The sequence below is a fragment of the Pelobates fuscus genome, chromosome 3 (genome assembly GCF_036172605.1).
Source record: "Pelobates fuscus isolate aPelFus1 chromosome 3, aPelFus1.pri, whole genome shotgun sequence".
Lineage (NCBI taxonomy): Eukaryota > Metazoa > Chordata > Amphibia > Anura > Pelobatidae > Pelobates > Pelobates fuscus.
In genome coordinates this window covers 45,001,014-45,027,221 of record NC_086319.1, presented here as the reverse complement: position 1 = coordinate 45,027,221, position 26,208 = coordinate 45,001,014, and the positions used below count along the sequence as shown (strand labels likewise).

General features: G+C 38.7%; 1 protein-coding gene across 3 annotated transcripts in view; it reads right to left on the bottom strand.

Annotated features, from left to right (window-relative positions):
• OSBPL8 (oxysterol binding protein like 8) overlaps window positions 1-26,208 on the bottom strand; it is a 246,460-nt gene that overhangs the window by 112,400 nt on the left and 107,852 nt on the right. For all 3 annotated transcript variants that reach the window (XM_063446989.1, XM_063446990.1, XM_063446992.1), the window contains one exon: window positions 17,336-17,369. In XM_063446989.1, the coding sequence (XP_063303059.1) occupies window positions 17,336-17,369 (34 nt within the window). The remainder of the gene's footprint in view (window positions 1-17,335; window positions 17,370-26,208) is intronic.

Below are 26,208 nucleotides of genomic sequence, written 5' to 3'. Positions count from 1 at the left end.
ACACTATTACAACTTAATTTTAATTAAGATGTTATGGTGCCCAGAGGTTCACCTATTGAGCACTGTTATAGTCCCTTTACACATAATTAGCTATGTGGTTTATAGATACCAGGCATCTGGAGGCAGATTTAAATAAAAAATAAAAACACAAAGTTTGTCTATTTTCCTAAAAAAATAAAAATAAAAAAAATGTTTTAATGTTAAGTGGGGAGAAGAGGTCCCCCACTAGTATGACTTACAGAAGCCATAGTTGCTGGGCTCTTTTAATTTACCTTCACCCTCATATTCCCAGATCAATTCCTGAATTCTGGTTTAAATAATCATCCCCTTTCCCTTCTGTATCATTCTACTGCAATAGTAATTTACAGAAATAAACTGTGTCCTTCAGAAAATTCATTTTAATTTACTTCTTCATTTATTCACTGAGATGACGACCAACTTCGAATCTGAAGACCAAATCAGCAGGCTCTAAAAAAGTCTCATTATAAGCAGAGCAGCAAATCTATCCTAACTAACACTAATGGGCCTACATTCTTAAAATCCAATTGTCATCTCATTGCTTAGTGAATTTAGCCTTCAGATTCATCACCCATTAAACCATACTATCCATCTACGCAGTCTGCACAAAGAAAAAAAAAAAGAAAAAAAGAAATTCAGCAACTGACTACTGATATCCATTTAGTTCATAGCGCTTGATAATAATGATACAATTCAAAGAATGATGACATTAACAGCTTGCCAGCAGTTTTTAACATTCTAAAAGGCCAGGTCAAAATATAGTTCAGAAAATGGGCAGCGGAATTAATAAAAGGAAAATCATGAATAAAGCACAGCTAAGCATATTAGAATGGCATACAATGTACCGGAGTTGATACATGTTCAGACTAGTTGGTATGTACAAAGGGGTGAGAAAATAATGGACAGCAGTTATACTTAAAGAAACATTGTAGGCACCATCATCACTACAGCACTCGGGATTGCCCTGGCGTCACTTCTAATTGTAGTCAAACTGCTTGCCACCAGTTTGACTTCTTAAGTTGGGTCTACTGCTCCCTCGTCCCCATTGGCATTGAGAGCCAGATGGAGGAGCAAAAGGCAATAAAAACACAGGGAAGGTTTTCTAGTGACATGATGTTCATCACTGGTGGCGTGCAGCGGCATCAGCCTTCGAAGTCATCATGGGCTGCCGAGCATTAAAGGACAGCGGTCATCAAATGCTCACTTCTCATTTTTTTTTTTTTTTATCTATATTGATTTTATTTATTTTTTAAGAGAGAAATGTCACTTTTTTTTAATCTGGCTGAGCAGCCATGTTGGATCAGACTGCTGCTCAATCTAATTTGCCTGTTGCTGCACTCACTCTCAGTGAAGCTAAAGTTGTTTTGATGCCTATAGTGTCCCTTTAGGTATCATTATATGTAATAAACTTTTAAGAAATGAGACGTAAAAAAGTGTGCTCTATGTGTTAAAGTAGCAGTCTTTATGAGCAGAGATGCATTGGTTTTGTACAGGAGACCACCCAAAGAATAGTCAGGTGAGCCTGGTGCGAAAGCACGTCAGTCTGCCTGCCAATCACCCAGACCAGCATACTCATGGCAGACCGTGCAGAGAACTCAGTTTCAGTGTTCTCTAAATGGTTCTAGTGTCCTGAGCATCTAATAATCCCCTTGCACTACACATTCTGGGTAGCTATAGGGAACACCTTGGAACAAAGTCAGGACAATGGGACAGGAACCTAATATAGGGACTGCCCCTCTAATATCAGGACTGTTGGAAGGCCTGCACTTATCCCATATATTTGGGGAATGTGTGGTTCCATCTGGTCTCCCTGTCAATAATGGTTATAGCTTCTTCTCTTTTGTCCTATCAATCAATATAAAGAAAACACAAAAAAAGTAGAAACACTTTAGTTTTTCTTTATTTCTCCTCCAATGCAATGTGTGCCCTGAACTGGGCTGTGAGATCAAATGCTAAATCTCATTAAAAAAAATAAAAAAAAATAAAAGCATTAAAAATAAAATTAAGGGACAGCCAAGATGGCTGGCCGCACACGCTAAGAGCTCCTGCAGCAATAAGCAAAAGAGTGACGATAACGAGTGATCCGAAAGCGCTAGCGGCAAACGGTGACCGGCACCAAACACAGGAAGATACAAGCTATAAAATTATACTGGTCCGGCACCGGAGCGCAGCGGAAAAACCAACACCGGCCATGCAGCCTACACCAGAGCGGGAACTGAGGTCCGGGGAGAAAATTCAACGCCACAAATACAATTCTTAAAGGGACACTATAGTCACCAGAACCACTACAGCTAAACGTAGTTGTTCTGAAGTCTATATCCTGTCCCTGAATGCTTTTCAATGTTAACACTGACTTTTCAGACAAAAGGCAGTGTTTACATTGCTGCCTGGTGACACCTCTAGCGACAGTCACTGAGACAGCCTCTAGAGGTGCTTCCTGGGTTGGTGCATCACACCAACCCAGGATCTACGTTAATGTTCCCTATAGGGATGCACTGGTTCAATGCATCTCTATGAGAAGTTAAATTTGCGCAGTGACATTTAGCCATGCATGCGCAATAGTTTCCCAGTGCTTTCCTATGGGGAAGCATAGGATTGACTGAGATCTTCAAGATTGATGAGCTCAGCCATGGAGGTGGGGCCAGCCGCTGCATCACCAGCACGGCGTGGGAAAAATGGTAAGTAAAAACACCTTTCCCATCTGATTGGAGGGAACACACTCACTGACCAACACACACAGACATACAGATACACTCACAGACAAACACACACAAACAATCACAGACACACTCACAAATAACTTTTTTTAATTTTAACATAAATCCACCCAGTCCCCATACCTTTGGAGAGCTGGAGTGGATAGGCTTTACCTGGGGTCCAGTGGGGCTGCTGTCATCTCCCTACTCAGCTCCCTCTCGCGCACGGTTTAGTGAGCCGGGGCTGGAGTGATGTCATAACCCGGCTCCCGGCATCACTACAAGCCGCGCAAGGGGACAGAGCAGGGAGATTACAGCTCCGTCACCGCCGCAATAAGTCAGCCAGCCGCCTCCCTCAGCTCTCCATTAGCCAATCGGCCGCCCCCTCCAATCCACAGTCAACCAGCCGCCTCCCTTTAGCTCTCCATTAGCCAGCCGGATGCCCACTCCTTCAATAGGTCAGCGGGCCGCCTCCCTCAGGATTCCATAAACCAGCAGGCCACCCACTCCATCCACAGGTCAGCCGGTCGCCTCCCGGCCGGCCTCTCCATCCCCAGGTCAGCCGGCCACCTCCCTACCTTAGCTCTCAATGAGCCGGCCACCTCTCTACCTCCCTCAGCAAGCCGACTGCCCACCTCAGGGGCTCAACAGGCTCACAAATCCCAAGCGCTAGGGCATATTTCCTGGTCGCCATACCGACCTGGCGCCTGGGATTTGCCGAGCCCTGATTTAGAACAAAGTTCTAGATTGAACAATTATCAAGATATGATCCTAATAATAGATGGGTGGAGCGTTTAAGTAGTAAATCTTAGCATGCAATGATTGCTTACCCCGGGAAATCCGGGTGTACTTGGATACATATACAGGGATAAAACACAAAATAAACACTAGTGCAGATGGTACTTGTACATAAATAAAAATGTAAACTAACATAGGAAAAACTCAGAATTTTCAGAGCCTGAGAATGAAGGCTCTATAAAAGTGCGTTGGTGCTCATATATGTGGCATCTCACCTTCTTCATAGGAATTCCTCTCGGGAGAAAACAAAAAAAGCAGGAAACATAATTGTGCAGTATATCTTTTAAGTAGTAAAATAAATTCAGGTGTAAAAAAAAAAAAGGGGGGGGGGGGGGACTCTCACCTTTATTAGAGCCCAAAAATGCCTTGGCTCTAAGGTGGGAACGCATGGTGTCAATATTTAGGGGTGACACTAGCCTAGCTAAAGTTAGAACCTGGAATCTGGACTGATTATATAGAAAGACAGACAGACTGGAGGGCTAAAACTGATATTTATTAAACAAAGTAAATTTTAAAAAGGGAATAAACCATATAAATTGAATTAAAATCAAATATCAAGCACTTATCAGTCTCTAAGGTCCAGTTCGGATATGCCAAACGCGTTTCACCGATGTGGGCTTCCTCAGTAGGTTGTAGTACCTTCCAGGTTCAAATAACTGATAGCATGTTTTACATCTACATGGCTGTCCTGACACGGTTATTAATTGAGAACAAAGTCCTAGATCGATCTGCTATTTTAGAGCAACAGGTTACATTAGAGCTGCAGAAATTACTATAACTGTCACAGTATGTTCTCTCCTGATTAGTTACAACAGCACTATAGGAACCGAACATATATTGGCGTTTCATCTTTGGCAAATCCTTTATTTTACCCAGGAAAATAACCCTGAAAATAGGTAATTTAACAATTTGTGATTAAGAGTTTAAAGCAATGCTTGGTAAACTGCTTGTTAGATATCTAATTATCCCAACTTTTCACAATGCCTAGCTTTGCTTGTCACTGTAAAAATCACAAGCAATAATAAAAAATAATTCTATATACAAACAGCAGGGGGCGCCAGCACAACATGCAAAATAAAATTTCAGTCTACCAGATAAGGAATATAACTCCCATGCTGTATTGTCAGCATTAAGGGTGGGGTTGTGATTTTACACCAGATGACAAAGGTTTTGAATTATTATTATTATTTTTTTAATCTTTTACAATAATATTTTTAATTTGTACTACATCTCAAACAAACTTATAGACTATGTTATGGTCCTTATGAATGCAATGAGTATTGCAGCATCATTCATTTAAAAAACAAAAAAAATAATTATAATTCTAATGGCTTCACGTAAAATAAAATAGTAAATAAAGTCCCACATTCAGTTGGTTTCAGGTAATTTCACATGAACTTCCATGATTACATTCCTCTACATGTAATCTCACCATAGCAAGATTTGTTCGTAAAGACCTCTGAGTTGACCTTTCCACCAGGTATGTGAGTCCTACACCCAAGCTCTCACGTGGTGGAAAGGTCAACTCAGGGGTCTTTAGGAACAAGGTCCCTGACAACATTAGATACTTCAGACAAGTCTCAAGCATTCACATCTCCACCCATGTTTTGTTACTTAATCAAACCATGGTGGGGACTACAACAGATGCAAGTTCATTAGAAGACAATAAATCCCCTCACCATTCAGGAAGAGATACATTAAGTCAGACATTTTGTGAAGAATGAAGAAGATGATTACGCTTTACCATGGATAGTTCCCAATAACCCTCCCGAACCAGGTTAAGATGGTCACTCAACATTTCGGAACATGAGAATCCTTCCTGATAGCTTAGTGTCTAGACTCCTTACTGCACATAATGGCAAATGTATTTCTGGCCTTACCATGCTGCAAATTCATAATACTTTTTATACAGGTCTTAAATGACAGCAGACACCATAATAACTTACACTCACTGCATATCGTAGGTCATGGGACAAGCGGGTAGTTTGCTCCCTGCCCAAGTTTATTTACAACTTCAGCCATAAAAAAACAGCAGCAGCTATAAGGGTCTGTCGTCTTTAATTTGTTCCCCAGTTCCCCCCAATAGATCTGATTGAGAGTCTGAGTTGAAGCTATATATTTGCACAGCTGATGGTTTGAGTGAATGCTGCACACAGCCCTGTGGTATTCCTTGTACCAAACTGTGACTCCTTTCTTATGTACAGAAGCAAACATATAGGACCAGTCTCGATTTGCATACAAATTGCTTCCTTCAATATGTCTTTCCTTCTGGAGAAATACACTTCTTACTTTCTCCTCATGGTGTCTAAATGGGTTTTCTCAGTCTTATCCCAATGGCGGTGTGTTAATAAGTATTCATTGAGTATTACAAGCCTTATTCAGTTATTGTAGATAGGAAAACACTTTAAGGGGTTTACTTTAATTTAGTTTAGTATTCTCAATAAACAAAGATTGCAGACCTGAACAGGTGAAAATGTCAATCTGTTATTTATTTTATGCAATATATATTTGAACCAATTAAACCTTATTATTAAGTCTTGTGAGGGCACCTCACTTTGACATTTTTGTTACATATTAATACAGGTTTGCACCAAGGCAATATAATATTTATTACTATTAGGGAGGGTGCCAAGTATAATATAATGGCAGCCACGAAATTCCAAATATACACTTACATACTGTTTCTCCCGAAAAGAAGACAGTCTTATATTAATTTTTGCTCCAAAAACAAACATTATTTTCGGGGGACATCTTAATTTTCAGGGGAAAGCGGTAGCAAGCATGTGCAAGGAAGCAGGTCTATGTTCGGGGAATTTCCGCAAAACAGTCCAGTGCACAAGGGCATGGAATGTTGCAAATCTATGTTGGGTGAAAATTCCCGAACATGGATTAGCGAAAATCTCAACTAGGGTAGTGCTTATATTATGAGTATCCCCCGAAAATAATCTGTGGCTTATTTTCAGGGGAAACCGGTATAATGAAATGTCCACAGTGTTTGTCTAAAACTTGATGCACACTGTTGCAACCTGGGTTTAGGATGAGAGTTTTGGCCGGGTGCTGTGTTTAAGGAATGGGAAATTAGAAATATGTTGGGACTTTTTAGATCACGTTCTGTTTTATGGTGCAGCATTCTTTGTAACCTTTCATGATGCACTTAAATGGTTATGTTTAAGGAAAATCGTTTAAATACAGCTAGGGCTTAATTTTGGGGTCTAGTTATTATAGCAAGGTTAAAAAAAAAAAGGAATTTGGGGGTAACTTCTATCCTGGATTGTTCCATTAACATGTGGATACGTAACCTTGCCTTTGTAAGGTCTGTCCCTTACAACGACATCAAAGACTCCATATCAAATTGTTCTGAAGGCGGGGGCAGAGGGGTGGGGGTTAATGCCACTGTCTTAACTCCCCTCTGGTCTCACTACCTTTTCTTTACCTTCCTCTTTTCCCAAACCTTTTTTTTGAAAGATAGTAATAGCACATCATAAACATACAGCTTCTGTTTGCTGAGAAATGTGAATAGAAATAATTGTGTTAAACACACACAGACACAGACACACAAAAAAAACAACAACAAGCCAACGAAAAATACATTAACAATTGTACTACTTAAATTCTCCTCCTGGAAGCTGAACCGCTTAATAAATATGACATTTCTGAGCGTCATCCTCAGGGCCCTGTAGATTTGTTCACATTTTACCTAATTAGAGAAAGATTACCTGGAGGATAGAGGTTTACATTAGCGATGTTCGCTGCTCTTATTAAATTACATGCCAAACAATTTACTCTATGCTAGCTGTATCTTCTGTTAAGTGCACTTCTGTTCCACCATTAGTGAATCTCGATGCAGATTATATCAACAGTTTAAAGCAACAGGCACTAGAAAATGTGAGTAGAACTACTGAGATAAGCAACACTGTGACAGTGCTTAGAAAGTGCTAGCAATCCTTTGGTGTTTTATTTGTATTTTTTACCGCCCATTTTCAATCAAAAAGGTTAATATGGACATTTTATGTAACGTTTAAATATGATCAGATGAGAATTTATAGGAGTTCGTATTTAATCTATACATTGTGCTAGGCGTTTAGGATGTGAATGTATAGATGCAAAGTTATTTTTAAGTGCTGCACAATAAGCTGGTGCTATATAAATACCAATAATAATTATTATTATTAAAAAGAAAAAAAGAAAGAAGCATGGTCATTATTCTTTAGGGCCAACACCCAAATGCTGTAAAAATAAAAAAATAAAATTGAGTTTTTATTTACCTGGAGTTCTGTGCCAGGCAAAGCGTCCGGCGCCGCTTTCCACACTCCCTCCTGACCACACGGTCCATTCACAGGCTGTTTAGCTGGCTTAGAGTTCACGCATGCGCTTTGAGCCAGCAAGGGGAGGGAGGTAGGGAGTGTGAGTAGGAGGAAGCTAAAAAAAATAAGAATTGAACAGAAAGGATAGGTAGATGGGAGATATGCAGCAATGCATGCAAGGGAGAATCAGATTACATCTGTTGCCAGCACTGACGACTGATAAATATATGCACAGAATTGACATTTGGCAGTCCAGAACAGATTTCCGGGATGCCAAAGTCGTGTGTGCCAGGGGTTTAACTAGATACCGGCACAGAAGGGCAAATAACTATATAGGTGCAGAATTTCAAACAAACACTGCATAGCCAGATTCCTTCCTCCGTGACAATTTCGAAAAGCAGAAGTGGTCATGGACATTAGAATAACCCTTTTAAGTTATTTAGCACTTTAGCGAGCCTCGCTGTGATTTAGGGATATCAAGGGGGTGGGGGCAAGCAGTTGTGTGCGCGAACGTTCTACCCACTAGTTATGAGATTACATCCCTCAATCGAGGATACCATGCTGGATACTGAGATATAGATATTTGCTGGCAATCCTATCAGCACTGTGTATAGACTTTAATATTAAAGAGAGCAGGCTAAAAAGTCTATGTTTCTCCTACAGAGATGAAAAGACATTGTTAGTGAAATGGAGGCTTCCAACCTGCCTACTGGCTTTACGAATGAATGCCAATAATTATTCAGTACAGACCGTTATCCTAATCAAGCACCAGAAAACTGGTGGTCTTAATTTGCATTGAAGACACATTATATATATATATATAAACTACTTGGCAATCGGTATATCTTGTGGCACCAAAAAAAAAAAAAAAAAGGTTGTAAACATTCCAAACAAATTTGCAAATGTGCGTATGTTACAAATAAAAAAAAAAAAAGTCTCTTGTGCCAGCAATGAATAAGAATAAACATAATATGGTACAGCAACTGCAAGTAGATTTAACAGACTAAAAATAAATAATGAGCATAAAGACAGAATGTCTCTGAAAACCCAATGAGCAAATATGGTGACTCATAAACTTCGCACATAAACAGAATAGTACATATTGGGCCAAAACAAAGCAAATCCTGCCACTTGCTCTCTCATTAATAGCAGCTAAAGTAATCTTCTCCAAAACATGTCAAGTCAATGAAAAACGAAAAGGCAAAGATCACGTCGTGTTTGCTCGGCTTTTCAAAAAGACAGAAGTTATATCCTTCCTGTGGGATGTACCTTGCTAAGCGGTGGAAAAATACACTTTTTTTAATGATAAGAGAATTGTGGTCCATTTTATTAGTGCCAACTTAGCACAAGATAAAGAGTTTAGAAAGGTTTCTTTGCGGATTAAACAGACCGACCCATATTCTGGGAGGCTTAGATCTGAATAGCAAGTTGTCCTGAGCTGAGGTAGAAGCTCTGTTTATATTAGATTTTCTCCTCTCTGGAGCCCACAATGTGTGACTCAAATATTATATGGTATGCATTATATTGTAAATTGAAAAATGCTGATTTAATTATCATCCAATATGCAGTCTATACCCTAATGACTTTTAAACTGTGAGGAACAGGCTCGATAAGGCCAACTTTTCTTCTTTATGTAATTGCCAAGTGATAAACTCTTAAGATATGTACAAGGAACTGAAGCAGAACTTAATTGATGTGACAATTTGTCACATTAAAAACAGCTCTCTCCCGTACAGGGTTTGTTTTAGTTTTTTCTTTTCTTCTTTTCCCTAAACATTCTGCTAAGTTATTAGAGCAGATCTTAAAACAGTTTGGTAGCTTTCTCCTGAATCTTGTAATTATCTTGCATAGTTCAGTTAAGTTCAAGAAAAATTAAACGGTTTACTCCTATTCTGAATGGTGTAAGATTTATTGAGGACACCCAGCAGAGCTAGTAATTTAGCACAGAGACATCACATTTTATTCAGACACACAGAAGACTGAAAACAATAAAGGAAGACCACAGATTTAATAAATTATAGGGGCACCATGGATTGATAGATCAATCAATATTCTTAACTGAAAGCCAGAAAAAAATTGGGCAGTCCCAGAATACTAGAATCCAATATTTCAAACAAAATATTTGGAAATTGCCAGGAACACAACATGTAAAGTGCTCTAGTAACTAGTGCTCTAGTAACTTAGCCCCCTACCCAAATTAAATAATTAAGTTTATCTTAGGTTTATTCCCCAGGCGATTATGGTGCGGTGTAAGTGACAAAGACCTACACCTATAAGTGGAGCTCTCAAACACATATACAGCTTACCAAACGTTATTTCGTTCAATGGTGCAGTATGAAGTACATGTCAAGGAAAATACAAAAATATACAATACAGTGCAGATGGCATTTAAAGTGACAATGCAATAATAATAATATCATAGTGAACTGTACACTCACATTTCAAGGAGCCTGTATATAGAAACACTGGCTCCGTATTGAGGCTTGTGTGCTTATTATGGTAGCACCACCCTTCCACTTCGACTTGGAGTAGTTCTCAAAAACATAAAGAGAGAACGGACCAATGTGTAGATTGTGACAATAAAAACACAGGTGTATGATAGTAAATGTGGTGCTCACCTGGTTCTTCCCCACAGGGAAGCACTGGGAAGCTAGTGCACATGTACCACAAATTGCAGTGCTGTGCCAATCAGCATCTCCTCAAAGAGATGCATTGAACCATTGAATGGGGAGCATTCAGTCCTGCAATCTTTGAGGGTTGAACCCAGGATGTTGTTCTAGTGCAGGGGTGCCAAAAAGGTAGATCCCCAGATGTTTTAAAACTACAGCTTCCACGATGCTTTCACATTCTAAAAGGCAGCATGTACACTGCTGAGTCTGTAAGGACAGACATTAAGCTGTAGTGGTTCTGGTGCCTATAGTGTCCCTTTCAGTGCACACACTGGCACTATATTTGAATCCTAAAATGCCATGAAACCCTAGGGTCCTTCAGGGATAGTGAGAGTTTAAGATTTCAACACAGCCTCAGAAAAGAAATGTCAGATGTACAGAAATCCCTCTATACGCTCTGTGAATAGAACAGCTGTTCTACGTTAGAAGCAAACTGTGTTTCAATTGATGAGCTTTTGTTCGGAGACAAAAAGCAGTTGATTACCACGTGGGAATAAATGGAAGAGAGGGCCCTATGGCAAAGAATGCAAAAAAATCATTTTCAAAGAGGACAGATTGTAAATGTCAGCACGATCATCTCTGAAATGCTAAGGTATGCCTTTCTGTGCTATATAAACACACAATCCTAAATTGGGTGCCATTTAATGTCACGCAACAATAGCCATTTATTAACAAAGTTAGCTCCAGGGTATCTCAAACTACACGTCGAATGCAGAAACTACGCAATAACTAGTATCCGAGTTACATATAAAAACATCTTTTGACAACTAATCACATGTTTAAAATCAGGAGAGAGAGTAAGCGCTTCACAATTGGGGCAGCAACCCTTTAAGGGAATCCCTTAAGTTTCCATATTGAAGAAGCCCTGTAGGCGAACCGCATTTGTGGATATTTTATACTGTGTATTTTATTCATTAAAGATTTTCTGGTCACCTTTTATTGTGCCAATCATCTTTTAACACACTTTATACCTCTGAAGGAAGAAGCCTGCACAATATCCCATAAGCGGGGATTATACCGCTGTACGCTTTCCACACTAGAGTTAGTTATAGCTCTAATACAAGTGAGTGCATTACCATCTTCTTTTATCACTTGTTGCATTTTATTGGATATACCACACTATTTGGTTTTCTATTTGTTTTATCTTTTCATATTATTGGATCTACCTGGAGAAGGACAGCGAGGACATTGTTCCTGACCAAGTACTTTATAGACAATTTGATCTAAGGAAGATCTGTTCAGCTAAGACTTTTTTTTTTTTTTTTTTTTTTTTTTATTACCCCCATATTTTATTGTTATATATTTGATTGGTTTATTTTGGCACAGGCCTTATCTCTGTTTTTAATCACATTTGTTTGTTTGTTTTTTTTAAAGAGAAAAAAAACAACAAGGTTTTTCTTTTCTATTGTGTGGTTTTTATTGTTGTTAAACACCCATAGAAGAGTCTGTTGACGGTCTTAAAGTAATGTTCTCTTAACCAAAATAAATAAATATCATATTAAAAATTATTAAAAAAAAAAAAAGAAAGAAAGAATATATAATAGACAATATGTTAATACCTTTTAATCAAGCATGAAAACACCGGATTGTCTATAGTAACTGCCTAAAACAATGCTTATATTATAGCTTGTTTTTGTATTTTTGGGGTGTAGTCTTGGGAGACTATCAGTGTCAGCAAGAGAGACTGTACAATTTATGACAGCTCAAGGAACGTTGGTAAATTGGAGTAGTCTGCAGTACGATTATTAACTGAAGATCTAAGAACTATTTAGTCCACATGCTTCTTGTTTTCAAGGCAAAAAAAAGATACATTGTTTAACTTGGTGAGAACAATAAGCAGTGGCAGAGAATTTGCAGTAGTTCCTCAGAAAGCATGATTCTATGCTACTGTTCAGGAAATTGCTGAGAAAATAAAATTACTTGACTGGACCACTGTCCCCATTCTTGGTTAAAGCATATTCCAGTGGCTTTTCCAAAATCAGTGGCTAGGTCAAACCCCAGCTCCGCAACTCCTAATGTAAAATTTCCATTACTGCACTAGCAATATATCAGCATATTATCTGCAGTTGCCTTCTCAATTATCCACAATTCCCATTTTAGCAAACAAACTGCTCAGTGTTTTGCATAATTGAAAAATAAAGCAAATACCATCTTCCTAGCCAGCCTATTTGAATGGCAGATAGTTGGAATCTATGGAATGGTGATACAAGATATCTAATAGATATAGGCATCCAATTTAGAAAAAAAAAAAAAAAGGCACTGAACGTGGAGGGAACCTAAAATATTTAGTGAGAGTTTCAGATACTTCATTAGCAATTAAAATCGCAGAATCACACAAAAAGGATCAAACAATCTGTTTTTCCATTCTATTTACTTCACACATTTGTATCAAGTGCAAGGCTATTCTGGCACTGCCTACCACTTGATACCCATAATCACATGAGGAATTATGGGAAGAAGATACCCTAGTAGGTATGAACGCACCATAATGGGAAGAAAGATGTGCAGTAACTCATAGGAGATAAGTGACAGAATGTACTCTTCAACCCATTAAATGATATAAAAGCAATTAGGGAAAACTCTAGGCAGAATAAAAACGTCATAAAAACAAAGTTGTCGTTTTGGAGTTAAATTGAATGACAAAACAGTTTATCCCCAAAGTTCAATATCCAGTACCGATCGCTCTGCCCACAGTTCTTCCACTGCTAAGAATCTTGAAGGAGGAAGCCTCAGGCAGGGGTTCCACTGATAGGCTAAGAGCATCAATAGCTCCCCATTCACAATACAGCCTGAGAAAAATTGGTACGTTTCTCAAGTCGTTTAGTGAATAGGGATCAACTGATTAGGTTAGAGAAGGCTTTCCAAAACTCCGGCCCTCCAGATGTTGCTGAACTACAACTCCCATGATCTATGAATGAAATTGATACGCTGAGAATCATGGGAGTTGTAGTTCAGCAACATCTGGAGGGTCGAAGTGTTCTCTCTATGGGTTAACATAAAGCTCAGTAGTTACTAGCGAAAATGTGGCAAACTCTTTGTAAATGACAACTTCTTAGATTTAAGTTTGCTTGAGCAGGGCCTCACACATGTTCTGTTATAATTACTTGTCTGTCTTGTTTTACATACTGTACAGTGTTGCAGAATATGTTGGTGCGCTGTGCATTGTAAATGTAACTGCAAGCAATTCTCTGGTATCTCCAGCATCCGCTTTGTTTCTCGAATTTGAAAAAAAAATATAGACATAACAGCCCACCACGCCTGACGTTACAGAATACATATAAAAACACATTGTAAAGAGGAAATTAATAGCCAAGCAGAGGCTTAAAACAGGTAAGCTTTTGCTCTGAGCGTATTATGGGATCAGATGTTATGGATATAGATAATTACACTAACTAAACACATGAATGTACAGCAAATACAATGTTTATCTAATGCACAACAAAAAAAATACAGCTTCATCATTCCATTAAAGGGTACAAACAACAAGATAAATGAAATGTTTCAGGAATAGGGAAACTGTCAGCTTCCGCAATGTTCCCTCCCTGAATGCTGACATTTAAAAAGGAACTGTCACAAACCAGGATACTTTATATATAGTTGTTATTTATCCCTATATTTACCAAGCATGTATTTGTGAGATGTGAGAAATAAAATGAAACATAGAAATTCACACCTCTTTCTCCTGTGAATTGGTGGTTCCACCTTAGCTCCCTGTCAATCATTCTTAGAAGCTCTGTCCTTTGTAGCTGCCAATCAGGACAGAGAGTCAGTATAGAGGAGATGAGATATAAAACAATGTTTTTATTTTTACTCCTCATCTGCAATGTTTGCCCTGGCTGTGCCTGCACTGAACTAGATTGTGATGTTATATGCTAAATCTTTAATATACAATTATTATGTGTATGGTATAAATTATTTTTCTTTTGCGGTTCCTTTGAGGAGGTGAAGAGGCAAACAGGTCTGCGAGACGCAAACAAATTCCTAGAGTGAAACAGGAAGCAAGCAGTCTCTGTGCAGAGCATCTGCAGAGAGCACATTGGGATGACCCTTGGTTTCTCTCTAGGGAATCTTGCTCATAATCTCAGAAGGTTATGAAGTCCTATCACTTTCTCCAAGTGCTTGGGATGCTGCATGGGAGATCAGGGGAGATCTGAAGTTGTTTCTGCCACAGAAACAGAGACAGCTCACTCCCTTGTAAACCATATGACCCAGCCAGGGCATCTTTTTTGACCTCTGACAAACAAAGACCGATCCTGGCAACATTGAATGTGTTTCTTGTTCTGGAGGCATGGCTTGTCTTTATATATGTTTATCTTTTTGACATGGAGAGAGGCAGAGGATAGCTTCAACAACGGATCCAAAAGTTTGTTCAACCATCACTTTAAATATAATACCATGTATACATAAAACTTGTAATGAATCGTTTAACAGACCATATAACTCAAAGACAGGGAAACACATGTGTATTCTCTAAATAATCGTTTGACTGAACATAAAGCCCAATTACTTTATTTCAACATTTGTGCTAATTTCTCCTGTGTCATTGACATACTTGTTCAAAGCGTGATATTCGGTCATTTTGATTTTTTTTCGTCAGCTGTCACCCCTCCCTTCGACTTCTTATCCTCTTAGCATTTCTTTATCTTTTTCATCCCAACCTGTGTATATGCATGACGGCTCACTTAAGTTGTTATAGGGTAGTGACACTTGTAAAAGCAAGCCTTCCTGGCCCATATTTAACAGGACACACAATGAGGCATGAGAGAGAAAGCATTTAACCCCTTAAGGACCAATCTTAAGGGGTACTCTTACCTCAAGGGAATAAACTGTTCTAGAACGGTTTAACCTCAAAGTTGCCTCAAAGATGTCCACTTCTTCCCTGGCCGCATCCGGCTTCTGAAATATGAGATTCAGGAAGCGCAGAGTGCCGCCGGACAGGGGCGCCGCTGACAGGCTTAGACTGGTCAGCTGAAGCTCTCAGACACAGGCACACTCATTTTAACCCACTCTTTCTGACACCTGTCAAATTAACAACTATCACACCACATCAGCCACCCAAACATATGGCAAAATAAGGCTTGGCTACCAATGTGTGGGTCCAGCAGCTAAATTCTATTTTTTCTAGTTTTGAATAACCAACAATAGTTAAACACTAAAAATAAAAAAATACATAAAAACTTTTTACCAAATATTGGAGTTTCCTAATACTTCAGCATGTCTTCTACAACAACTATAAACATGATGGCACCACATCACGTCCACAACAGCAGGAGTTTATTATAAAATCTCAAACGCCATCAAATCAAAAGTCAACTCATCAAAAAAAAAACTAATTTGTTTTAAAAAAAGTTTCATTTCCAGTCTGAGGTTAAGCATAATCCCAGCTTCCTATATAAATGGTCACTGACATCACAGCACTTAAAACATCTTTTATAGGACTACTGAAGAGACTGCATCTTTTGCAACAAAATAAACACGGTTAAATATAAACCAAAAAAAGAAAAGAAAGAGAGAAGCCAAATCTATCTACCCAACTGTATGGTGAACAAGAAACTAAATTAAGAAATACAAACAAACAGAAAAAAATGCATGCATATCTAAAAGACAATTCCAAAATCTAACAGGAAAAGTCAGTCTCGGATATTTACGTGTGTCCTTTTCCACCTAGTGTTTGACATCTTGGCGTGATTAAACATTTTCTGACTCACAGTTTAATTTGGTCTCCTATGTCTCTTTCACTACCGCTCTGATTTCTGTGATATCCAATATACCCCATCCATCTGCCTCTCTCTCTTATTCAGTTTACCATTTACTGACTACCTCAAGTCAGATTACAAAAACCTGCGCTCACCATAGCTCCATTAATTACAAATTGCTCACATTTTGCTTATGTATGGTTATTATTTAACAAATCCCATATCCATCTGTTTTGGTAAAATAACCAGCTTTTCAGAACTACCCTTACTATCAGGGTAAGATTTCCTTTAAAAAAAGCATATATGGCATAATGAACCATTCTGTTTGGGTGCATCGCACAGGACACATCCGTTTTCATGCCATGATCTCAAAACTAATTTCATAACAATGTTTTTTTTTTCATTTTTCAGGAGAAAGGATAAAATCATATTGTGCCTTTGGGCATCTGAAATCTAATTCTAGCTCTGCGGGTCACCTAAAGCATTTGTAGCTTTATGAGGTTGAAGGCAAAGAAATATTATTATGGATAGTATGTGAGAAAGTCAATAGACGGAAAATGTGAGAGCGCTATAAATATAACCATGATATTTGGAATCGAGATAAGAAGGAACACACCAAATAATTGAAATACGCATTTTATGAAATATATATATTAAAAAAAAAAAATCCTATGAAATATAACCAGTTTCAGAGCGCAGATTAGAAGATTAGCATATATTGAACAAGATAACACACAAAAATGTGCAGGGCATAATACAAGCAAACAGCCATGGTTAATTTGAAATCTGCTAATATAACAAACAAAATTAATTAAAAGTCCCATGATGCTTTGCCAGACTTTAGAATGTTGCAGTTCTGCAACAGCTGGGGATCTATCTATCCACCCCTGAATAGGTTTACAGGTCACTACACAGAACGCGATACACGGGTCAACAGTTAGCTGTATCCCATGACGCTTTGCATGCCTACCACAGCTACAAAGCTATCGATTGGCCACACCTGATCTAAATGTATAGGAAAGGAAATCCGTTAATACAAACACGCATGAAATCCTCACTCAGTACCAAGAAAGCACACACACATTGCCAAAGTTGCTATTTTATAATGTATCAAAATACGGCTTCGAAACAAACCTACATATATTGCTACTTACGTGGTGATCCGTGAGAGTCTTTATTGTCACTCTGCTGCGATTTGTTAAGTATGGTTGGCGACAAAGGGGAATCCAGCACCAAGGACAAGCATAGCGATGATTGCAACAGCGGCAGCCAAGACAGGAGAGAAAGGGACAAAGGAAATACATTGTGTTAACTTGTGTTCACACATACGATATGTTAAACATGCTACTACAGTAAGTTAAACTACACATGTACATTACAAGATGCACTGCATGCTATTATAGGTTAATGCCTTGGGCAGAGAATGCCATCAAGTTAAAATGCAAAGATCAATTTGCTGCTCATATCTAAAAGGTCTTTATTGCCAGAAAAGGTTGAAATAGCATTTTTAGCTAATGGAGGAAAGCTCAACTTGCAGGCATTTATTTTCATTTTGACAGGTCAGAGCAGTCTCGGATGGTAGTTCAATATAAAGCAATACGTACAGTACTCGCTTGGTTTAATGGCATAGTCTGAGTCATATTACCAGGTCACATCCAAGCTTAATAGGAAACGTCACTGCATTATATCAAACTTGTAGTCGAGGCAGGCAGTATGTAAAAAGATTAAAAAGTGTAATATTTTTTTACTGAACCAATGAAAATGATAAAATGAGAATATGTAGGGTTTTTTTTTTTTTTTTTACATTTCATTCCAACCTTTAAATGTAAATATGTGGCAGTTACATTTGTATACATTTATAAATATTGGTGTGTGTTCGTTATACTTCCACCAACCAGCATAAGGAGTCCTCCCAGTTAGTGAATCTGGTTTTTGCTTACTTCGGTAAATACAGCAGATTACAACCAACTGGTTTCTGATTTCAAGAAACTCATTTAAAAGGGAACAGCAACATTGAAAAATAAAATGTGGTACTTTTTTTTTTATTGTTTATTTTAAAGGAAAACTATAGAGTCAGGAATACAAGCATGCATTCCTGACCCTATAGTGTTCTAAACACTATTTAGGTAACCGGCCCCACTTCAATTAAATAAATACTCATTTATTCCAGTGCCATGCAGGTCTGCCAACGCTGGCCCCACCCCCGATCCGCTTCCTTGGCCAAGATCAAAGTTGACCATCTCAGCCAATCCATGTTTTCCCAGAGCCAAATGCTGCGCTGGCCAATTAGCTCATTAAAGAGATGCATTGACTCAATGCATCTCTATGGGGAAATTTCAGCACTGAATGTCAGTGCTGCACAAACCAGGAAGCACTTTTTCTCTGAAAATAAAGTGTTTACATGAAAATGCATTCAGAGACCGGCTATAGACACCAGAAAACATTAAGCTGGAGTCGTTGTGGTGACTATAGTGTCCCTTTAAAGATCAGCAAATTACATCACAATCCGGATCAGGTCAGGCACATCCATGGCACACATTGCTAACAAGGATATATAGAAACATTGTTTAATTTCTCTCTATGCTGACTGACCGGTGAAAAGACCTTATAACAATGACAGAGAGTTAAAATGGAAGGATTCCAGTTTCAGGATAAGTATGTGTTCATTTTTAATTTTGTTTTATTTTCACACTCCATAAACATATATTTGTTAAATTCAGGGCATAAGTAAATATTATATTAAAATTACATTTTAGTCACTGTACCACGAAAGATGAAACATGACTTTAGTTCACAGAATGTACATAGAACGCGTTTTGCAACTGCAGTAAAATTTAGCTTTAAAGCTTCTAGACTTCAATTATGATTCAAATAGCAAATTAGAGTAATGTATGAAGACTAAATGACAGGTAACTGCTGTTAATTGACTAGAAAATTATACACAAGAAGATGCAATAATTAAATGACTTTCTTTTAAACAGCAAAGGCGAGCTTTATAAAATGAACATCAGGAGGAAAGAAGGACCAGTTTCCATGGGCTTTGGTGGTTTAAATATACAGCTATTAACTAGAGCAGTGGTATCTAATTTCTGAAAGTAACACACATTCTTAAAGGGTTACTCCATTAGAACTACTACAGCCTGCTGTCAGGAGTACCCTCGCTCATTTTCCAGGTAATGGGGAAAACGGTTTGCCCTCTTACCTGAGTGCAGAGGGTGCTTAATGGCGGGTGACGTGCATCCGGCTTCTGCAGATCTTTAGAAGCCGATGCCCATACCTCTGGCCATTCACTGACGAGACTGCTATTTGCTTAAAGCCAATGAATGCAAGGTTGTTCATTGAAATTTGCACAAATTGACATTAGCCAGTCCAAAACTCTCTTTCTGGGCCTGGTTCTTTCAACAAACAAGTTAAAGCTTGTATGTACAGCATTTCATAGCGAAACACTGCACATACAGACTCCAGGCACCATGACCACTTTATCATGACCACATTGAAGTGGCCATTGTGCTTGGATGAACTCTTTAAACTGTACCATTATTTACAATAAATTACACTCCATGAATCTCCTTCATTAATTCTCTTCAAATCCAAAATGTCAAGCCACCATGGAGACCCTGAAACAGGACCAGTTGAATAGAAATTTAGATCTCCTGCAGATTAAAAGATAGGTTGATTGAACGGGTGCTTAAAGGGACACTATAGCCATCAGACCCACTACAGCTTAATCTAGTGGTTCTGGTGTTTACAGAGCACAGCCTCCATGGACAGGCTAAAAACTTTGCCTTTTCAGAGAAGATACATGGTTTATATTGCTGCCTAATAACACGGCGTAGTGGCATTCAATTTTGAATCAATGATTTCCTGGGGGGGGGGGGGGGGGGTTAAAGATGTGCAGCCATGTCAGTTAAATTTGTTGGAACCTTAATTGCATACCAAGGAGATTTAGATCACAGGTGATAAAGATCACTATGAAAAATAATTAACCTGAAATAAGCAGATGTAGATGGGGCAGTATAGCTTTAATTAGGAACGAAGGACGTTAAACTTAAGCACAAATCCCTTTACACTAAATAGTCATTTGGAGACGCATATGAGGGGCTTGGTTAAAGTGCATGGAGTTTCAGTGAACTGAATTTTTAAAAAAGTCTCACCACATCCTGTATTCTCCAAGACCCAGTGACACTTGTGGTAAGAAAACCTTCTAGCGTGCATCTGGTGACTTTTGTATCTGTGTCTCATAAAACCACAATCGATAACATATCCATACCTTACGTCTTACTGTGACTTACTTGTTTCTATATCACAAAAAAAGAAAGACAGAAAAATGATTTTCCCTTAACTAAAAGCGTTTTATAACTAGCTTTGAGAGTATGGAGGGTTTTTGTTTTTTTCTATAACACTGTGTTTTAGGCCTAGTATAAATATGCCCTTTTGCGCTCTGATTATTGTGATTGATTTGAATCTCCTCTCTTCCATGAAGGCTAGGCTTGCATTTACTAAGCTAAAGGGTTTGCAGGCTTTCCTTTCATACAGGCTGGACAGATCTATGGATTTAAAATTTGTAAACACTATTAATAGACAGAAGTTAATTAAAACATTTTTTACAAAAATTAAAAAATATATCCCTTTGAGGAATCTAGAATTGCTTCCGGTCTTCAGAGTTTGAATCTATCCAGCTAACCCGCTTTCTAGATACAACTGAGTGTTTGGACAATTCCGCAAAGCATGTTAAAGGTCTGATATTTCATATCTCTTGTGATTAGACCAGGTGAGTTTTTTTTTTTAACATGCCCTTGGCTTCTAATTAATGGACTACTCATTCTTTATACAATTGAAACTGTTAGAGAAAGCAGGAAATTCTGCATATGGGTTAGGTTTATGTGAAAATGCCCATTGCATTAGGAGGGTTGTTATGGTCATTTCATTTATTGTACTTTTTTTTGTTTTGTTTTTATTTGTCTATTTTTTTATGACCAGTGTATTTATTTATAAATCCCAAACATGATGTGAAGAACTTAACAACAAATCAACAAAACATCCTGCCGGCCTTCCATTGGCCAATTAATGCAATTCTGAGCATAGATATTTCTAGTTCCAGGCTGGCAAACTATACCGCCAGAGTTATACCTCCAGCAGCAAAACGTTTCCAATCACTGGAGTGGTCATGGTGCTTTTAAACTACACTAGGTCTTCATCAAAAGTATGTTTCCCATACTGATTCTTGCGTACCAAATGCAATTCAAGGCTATTAGGGGGCAAGTGTTGCACCATAGCCTGTCTAAATTAAAATAATGTACGTGACTCATTACAGTACAGCGTTTTGTGTGTGTGTAATATATATATATATATATATATATATATATATATATATATATATATATATATATATATATATATATATATATATGAAAATCGAGATGCTTGAACTCCTGGATTAGAGAGTAATTGCCCGGTGCTGGTCAGGCACAAGATACAAAAAAAATATTGGAAATGACCGCACTCCAAGGACTTTTTGATAGTAAAAATAAAATATAACTTATTCTATATCATTTAAAAAATATCTACGTTTCAGCCCCAATACATGGGCTTTCATCAGGATGGCCATCCTGATGTTATATTTTATTTTTACTATCAACAAGTCCTTGGAGTGCGGTCATTTCCAATAATAATTTATATATATATATATATATATATATATATATATATATATATATATTTTTTTTTTTTTTTTTTTTAAATATGGACTTTAATCATTTCCCAGCTGCTCAAAGAGATTAACTACTATAGTTACCCCCACCCCCAAAAGAAAAAAATGTAAGTGTGTTACAGTACTTAAAGTGACCTTTTTAATCGTAAAGCAATTCTGCCATTTCAGCATTGTGATTTTGATGTTAAAATTAAGTGTCATTTCCAGAGAGATGACCATTTCTTGACCCCAGCAAACCCTGCTGCAGCTTTTAATGGAGCAAATGACGTTCGGCTTTCCCTGGGGTCCAGTGGGGCTTCAGTCATCTCCCTGCTCTACTGCATAGAGTGCCGTTTAGTGATCCCGGGGCCGGAATGACTTCATAATCTGGCTCCCGGCATCACAGGAGGACGCGTGAGGGAGCAGAGCAGGGAGGGAGGTTCCAGCTCCCTTGTGTGCCTGCCTGTCTGCCTTAATCTTCCAGGAGCCTCCCGCCCGTGTGCACACCCCACATTCTCTATCAGCTGGCCGGCCGACCAACCGCAAATGCTCCCAGACCGACCGCACTCCCATGCTCTTTATGAGCGGGCCGGCCCCCCGCCTCCACTAATAGGCAGCCGACCAACTCAGGGGCTGAGTGGGCTAACAAATCCCAGATGCCAGGTCTTAAATCCTAGTCGCCATGGCGCCTGGGATTTGTCGATCCCTGCTATAAACACGGCCTTTTCAGAGACAATGCAGTGTTTACATTACAGCCTTGTGATAACTCCACTGGCCACTTTTTAAATGGCTGCTATAGGTGCCTCCTTGGACAGTGCTGCACAGTGAGCAGCACTGCATTGTGATTGGTTCAGACCACCACTTCTGATTATGTCAACAGACAGCTTGCAGCTCTGAGGCAGACAGGAGCAGAGTCAGCAGCTGCAGACTTGAATACACTTAATATTTTAGATTTAGGAAGGCAAGGGGGGGCCAGATGGTGTTTCTAACACTATGGGGTCAGGAACACATGTTTGTGTTCCTGACCCTATAGTGTTCCTTTACCTGCTCTGTTCAATTTTTGTTGAAGGAGCTTTATTTAGTAATCACATATCTAGTGAGGGTGCATTCGTGCAGTTGTGGTCCGGCCTGTTTCACAGAGCCTGTAAGAGGAGGTAGTGCTGGATACCCAGCATGAACACAAAGCACAAACAGAAGATGAAGTATAGTCCTCTGGTGTCTGGCACAGAAGAGCTTGCATATAGCGGATAGTAAAAGTATCTGTGCAGGGAGATTACGACAGAGAAATGTATAAAAAAAAGCTCCTCAGCAATAAAACACCTGACAATTATAAACTCTTATCCATAAATTGTAAATGTGCTGAAATATAAACCTGCATAAATAAAACATGTTGTCTTTGTTCTAAATAGATTTTTAATTTCATCAGCCAAAAATAAGTGTATGCTCCCAAAACTGAGACCTGTGAGGGTAGATTACCCATACAATTTGCAGTACAAATGCCATCAGAAGGTCACAAAGTTACCTAAAAGTGATCTGAAATAGCCCATCTCAGCCACATTTCTAACCTAAAAAAACACCCTCTTTAGCCATTTTAAATGTTGCGAGATATATAGAATATATTTGAATAAGTGATTGTGATAAATCGCCAAACAATGCCCTAGTAGGTTGGTTTGCACAGCTTCATCTAGCGCGGAGGGAGGAGCTCTACAAATTAGTTTGTGCCAGAGAATTGTGAAATATTTATATCAACAAATGCAAACACTTGGAAAACCAGCTTAATTTATTAAAGGGACACCCCAAGCAACAATATACGCCCTACAACTTACTACAGGAGATATATAATGAACTTTGTTAATAAACACATGTCTGCCACAGATCTATCCATCTTACAGTTATAGTGCTTGGAGTGTCCCTTAACATATGTTTTTAGCTAAGTATCCTTCATGTTTCTTGTCACATTTAGTGCTGTGGAGTTTGTTAGTACGATATAAATAGAAAAATATATTTCCTACTGTATGCCATTTATTTCCGGAAAACAGGAACTGTCACTGCTCTGATAGCAATAATTTGTTGTATGTTCAATCCTATAAAACACTACAAGAGCATTTGCCGGGTGGCAAAGAGTGCAAGGGAGGCAAGAACAAGTATTTTTGGACAGTTAACGGTTTGTTCAAAAGCCCTTCATATGGCAGTTACACAGGTCAAGAAACGTATCTAATCAGTGACAAATAATTTATAGTTTTATACAACATACAAAAGTTATGGTCACGATTTCAATGTACTATTAAAAGGTTATTAACCTCTTAAAGGTCAACAACTTGCTTGGAATGTGTTGTGTTAACTTTGTCCTTACAGAGGATGAATAAACTAAAATAAACAATACAAAACAGAAACTAGAGGTAAACCATTTATATTTAACAGTAATGTATTCTTTCACAAAAGTTTATATTTACTAAGAAGGAGCAGAGTTCAAATGTGGTCATTATTGCTTGGAATTTTCCCCCCACTCCAAACTTTGTGTTTTGAGCACCGAATTTACTTTAAATACAGTAGATGTCAGTCCGTCAGCTAAAATAAGAATTACTTGTAAAATGACCCCTTCTTCAGGACAAGGAATTATTGACTCAGTCAAGTTCCCGTAAGTGGGTAGAGAATTATTATTATTATTTTTTTTTTAACCGATTTGGGGAGGACCAGTCTCGTAACAAAGTAACTAACATTTAGCGTTTGATTAACACTTAAATCGTAGTGCGTCTAAAATGTTTAGATTGAACATAAATTGACTTTGTTAATAAATACATGCCTGACAACTACTGCATGTCAAAAACGTGTGATTTCAGTTTAATATTTGCTCATATCCAGCCTGAGCAGGTGTCAAACAATTTTTGTATATTCACACAAACAATGTGTGAAACGCTGAACTTTTTAACCCCTTAAGGACCAAACTTCTGGAATAAAAGGGGATCATGACATGTCACACATGTCATGTGTCCTTAAGGGGTTAAACAACGGCCGTTAGAACAGTTTTATTATGTGTGTTTGGAGTATTTTCAAACTTTTACAGAGTCCTCCTTTTGGCGTTATAGGTCAAGTAGTGGGCCTGTCCCTTTTTCAGCCATGCTATATTGACCTGTACAAATAGTTGAAGTAACATTAGGGTAAAGGTATAGGGAGAAACACTTAAGTAAGCAAAAGGGACTGGAAAGGGTCACTGTAGCGGAGGGCAATAGTAAAATCCCCGATATCCGCTGGTTACACAGGTACATCCACAGTCAGCGCTGAAAAGTAAGACAAGTTCCCCAATCCTCCCAATAACCGGACGAAACACAGTCTGGGAGTCAACTAACTTGCTTTATTCACAGACTTCCATATTTATGCAGTTCCCCATGCAAGGGGTTTCCTTACAGATGTTACAGGGGATTTCTCCCATCAGGCATTGTAATTATCCCAACAGGCATTGCTGCACGAGAGGGATACTCCCACTAAAATGGACGATTAAGTGGATTATCCCCTCGTGTAGCAAAACCGACAATTTATATAGAAATCCATATTTTATACAATTTTACTCGCTTTTAGACGAATAACCGTTCGGTAGATAGCTGGGGTCGGCGGGCACATTTAGTGAGAATACCGCTCCGATCCCAGCTAAACTAACCGAACGCCGCACAAAATACATTAAAATATTGAGTTCGGTTTAAAAGTACCGAACATCTATGGGGAACAGAATGTGCCGAACGCGGAACTCCCGAACGCTCTGGAAGTCCAGCGGTGTTCAGATCATTGAGTAGCCGTTTTCAGTTCCAGGCTCTCGAGGACCGAACACCGCTGCAGAGACAAAGGATCCAAGATGGCCAACCGCCGCATGGTCGGTAGCCGAACGACGGCCACCTAGGAGCCCTTAATTACCGATTGCAACATTGTTGCAATCGGTTAATTGGTGCCACACGACTGGTGAGTGGGTGGTCTACCTGGGGAGCCCGCATTCGTATGGCGAACGGCCTGGATAACCGTGTTTCGTCAAACGAAAGGGGTTTGTATGCTGGCAGCGTATGGCTGCCAGCATGCGAACGGCCATAATACGGTACATATACAGTTTAACCTACACAGCATATATTCAGCCTACGGACAACCTTTAGTAACTACAATCCAGAAGTTGCTAGGTTTGCCACAGTCACTAAAAGAACAAATAGTGACCAATAAGCGGCTTATTAACCCCTTAATGACCAGGCAGTTTTTCAATTTTCTTATCGTTTGGGACCAGGGTTGTTTTTACATTTCTGTGGTGTTTGTGTTTAGCTGTTATGTTCCTCGTACTCATTTACTGTACCCACACATTAT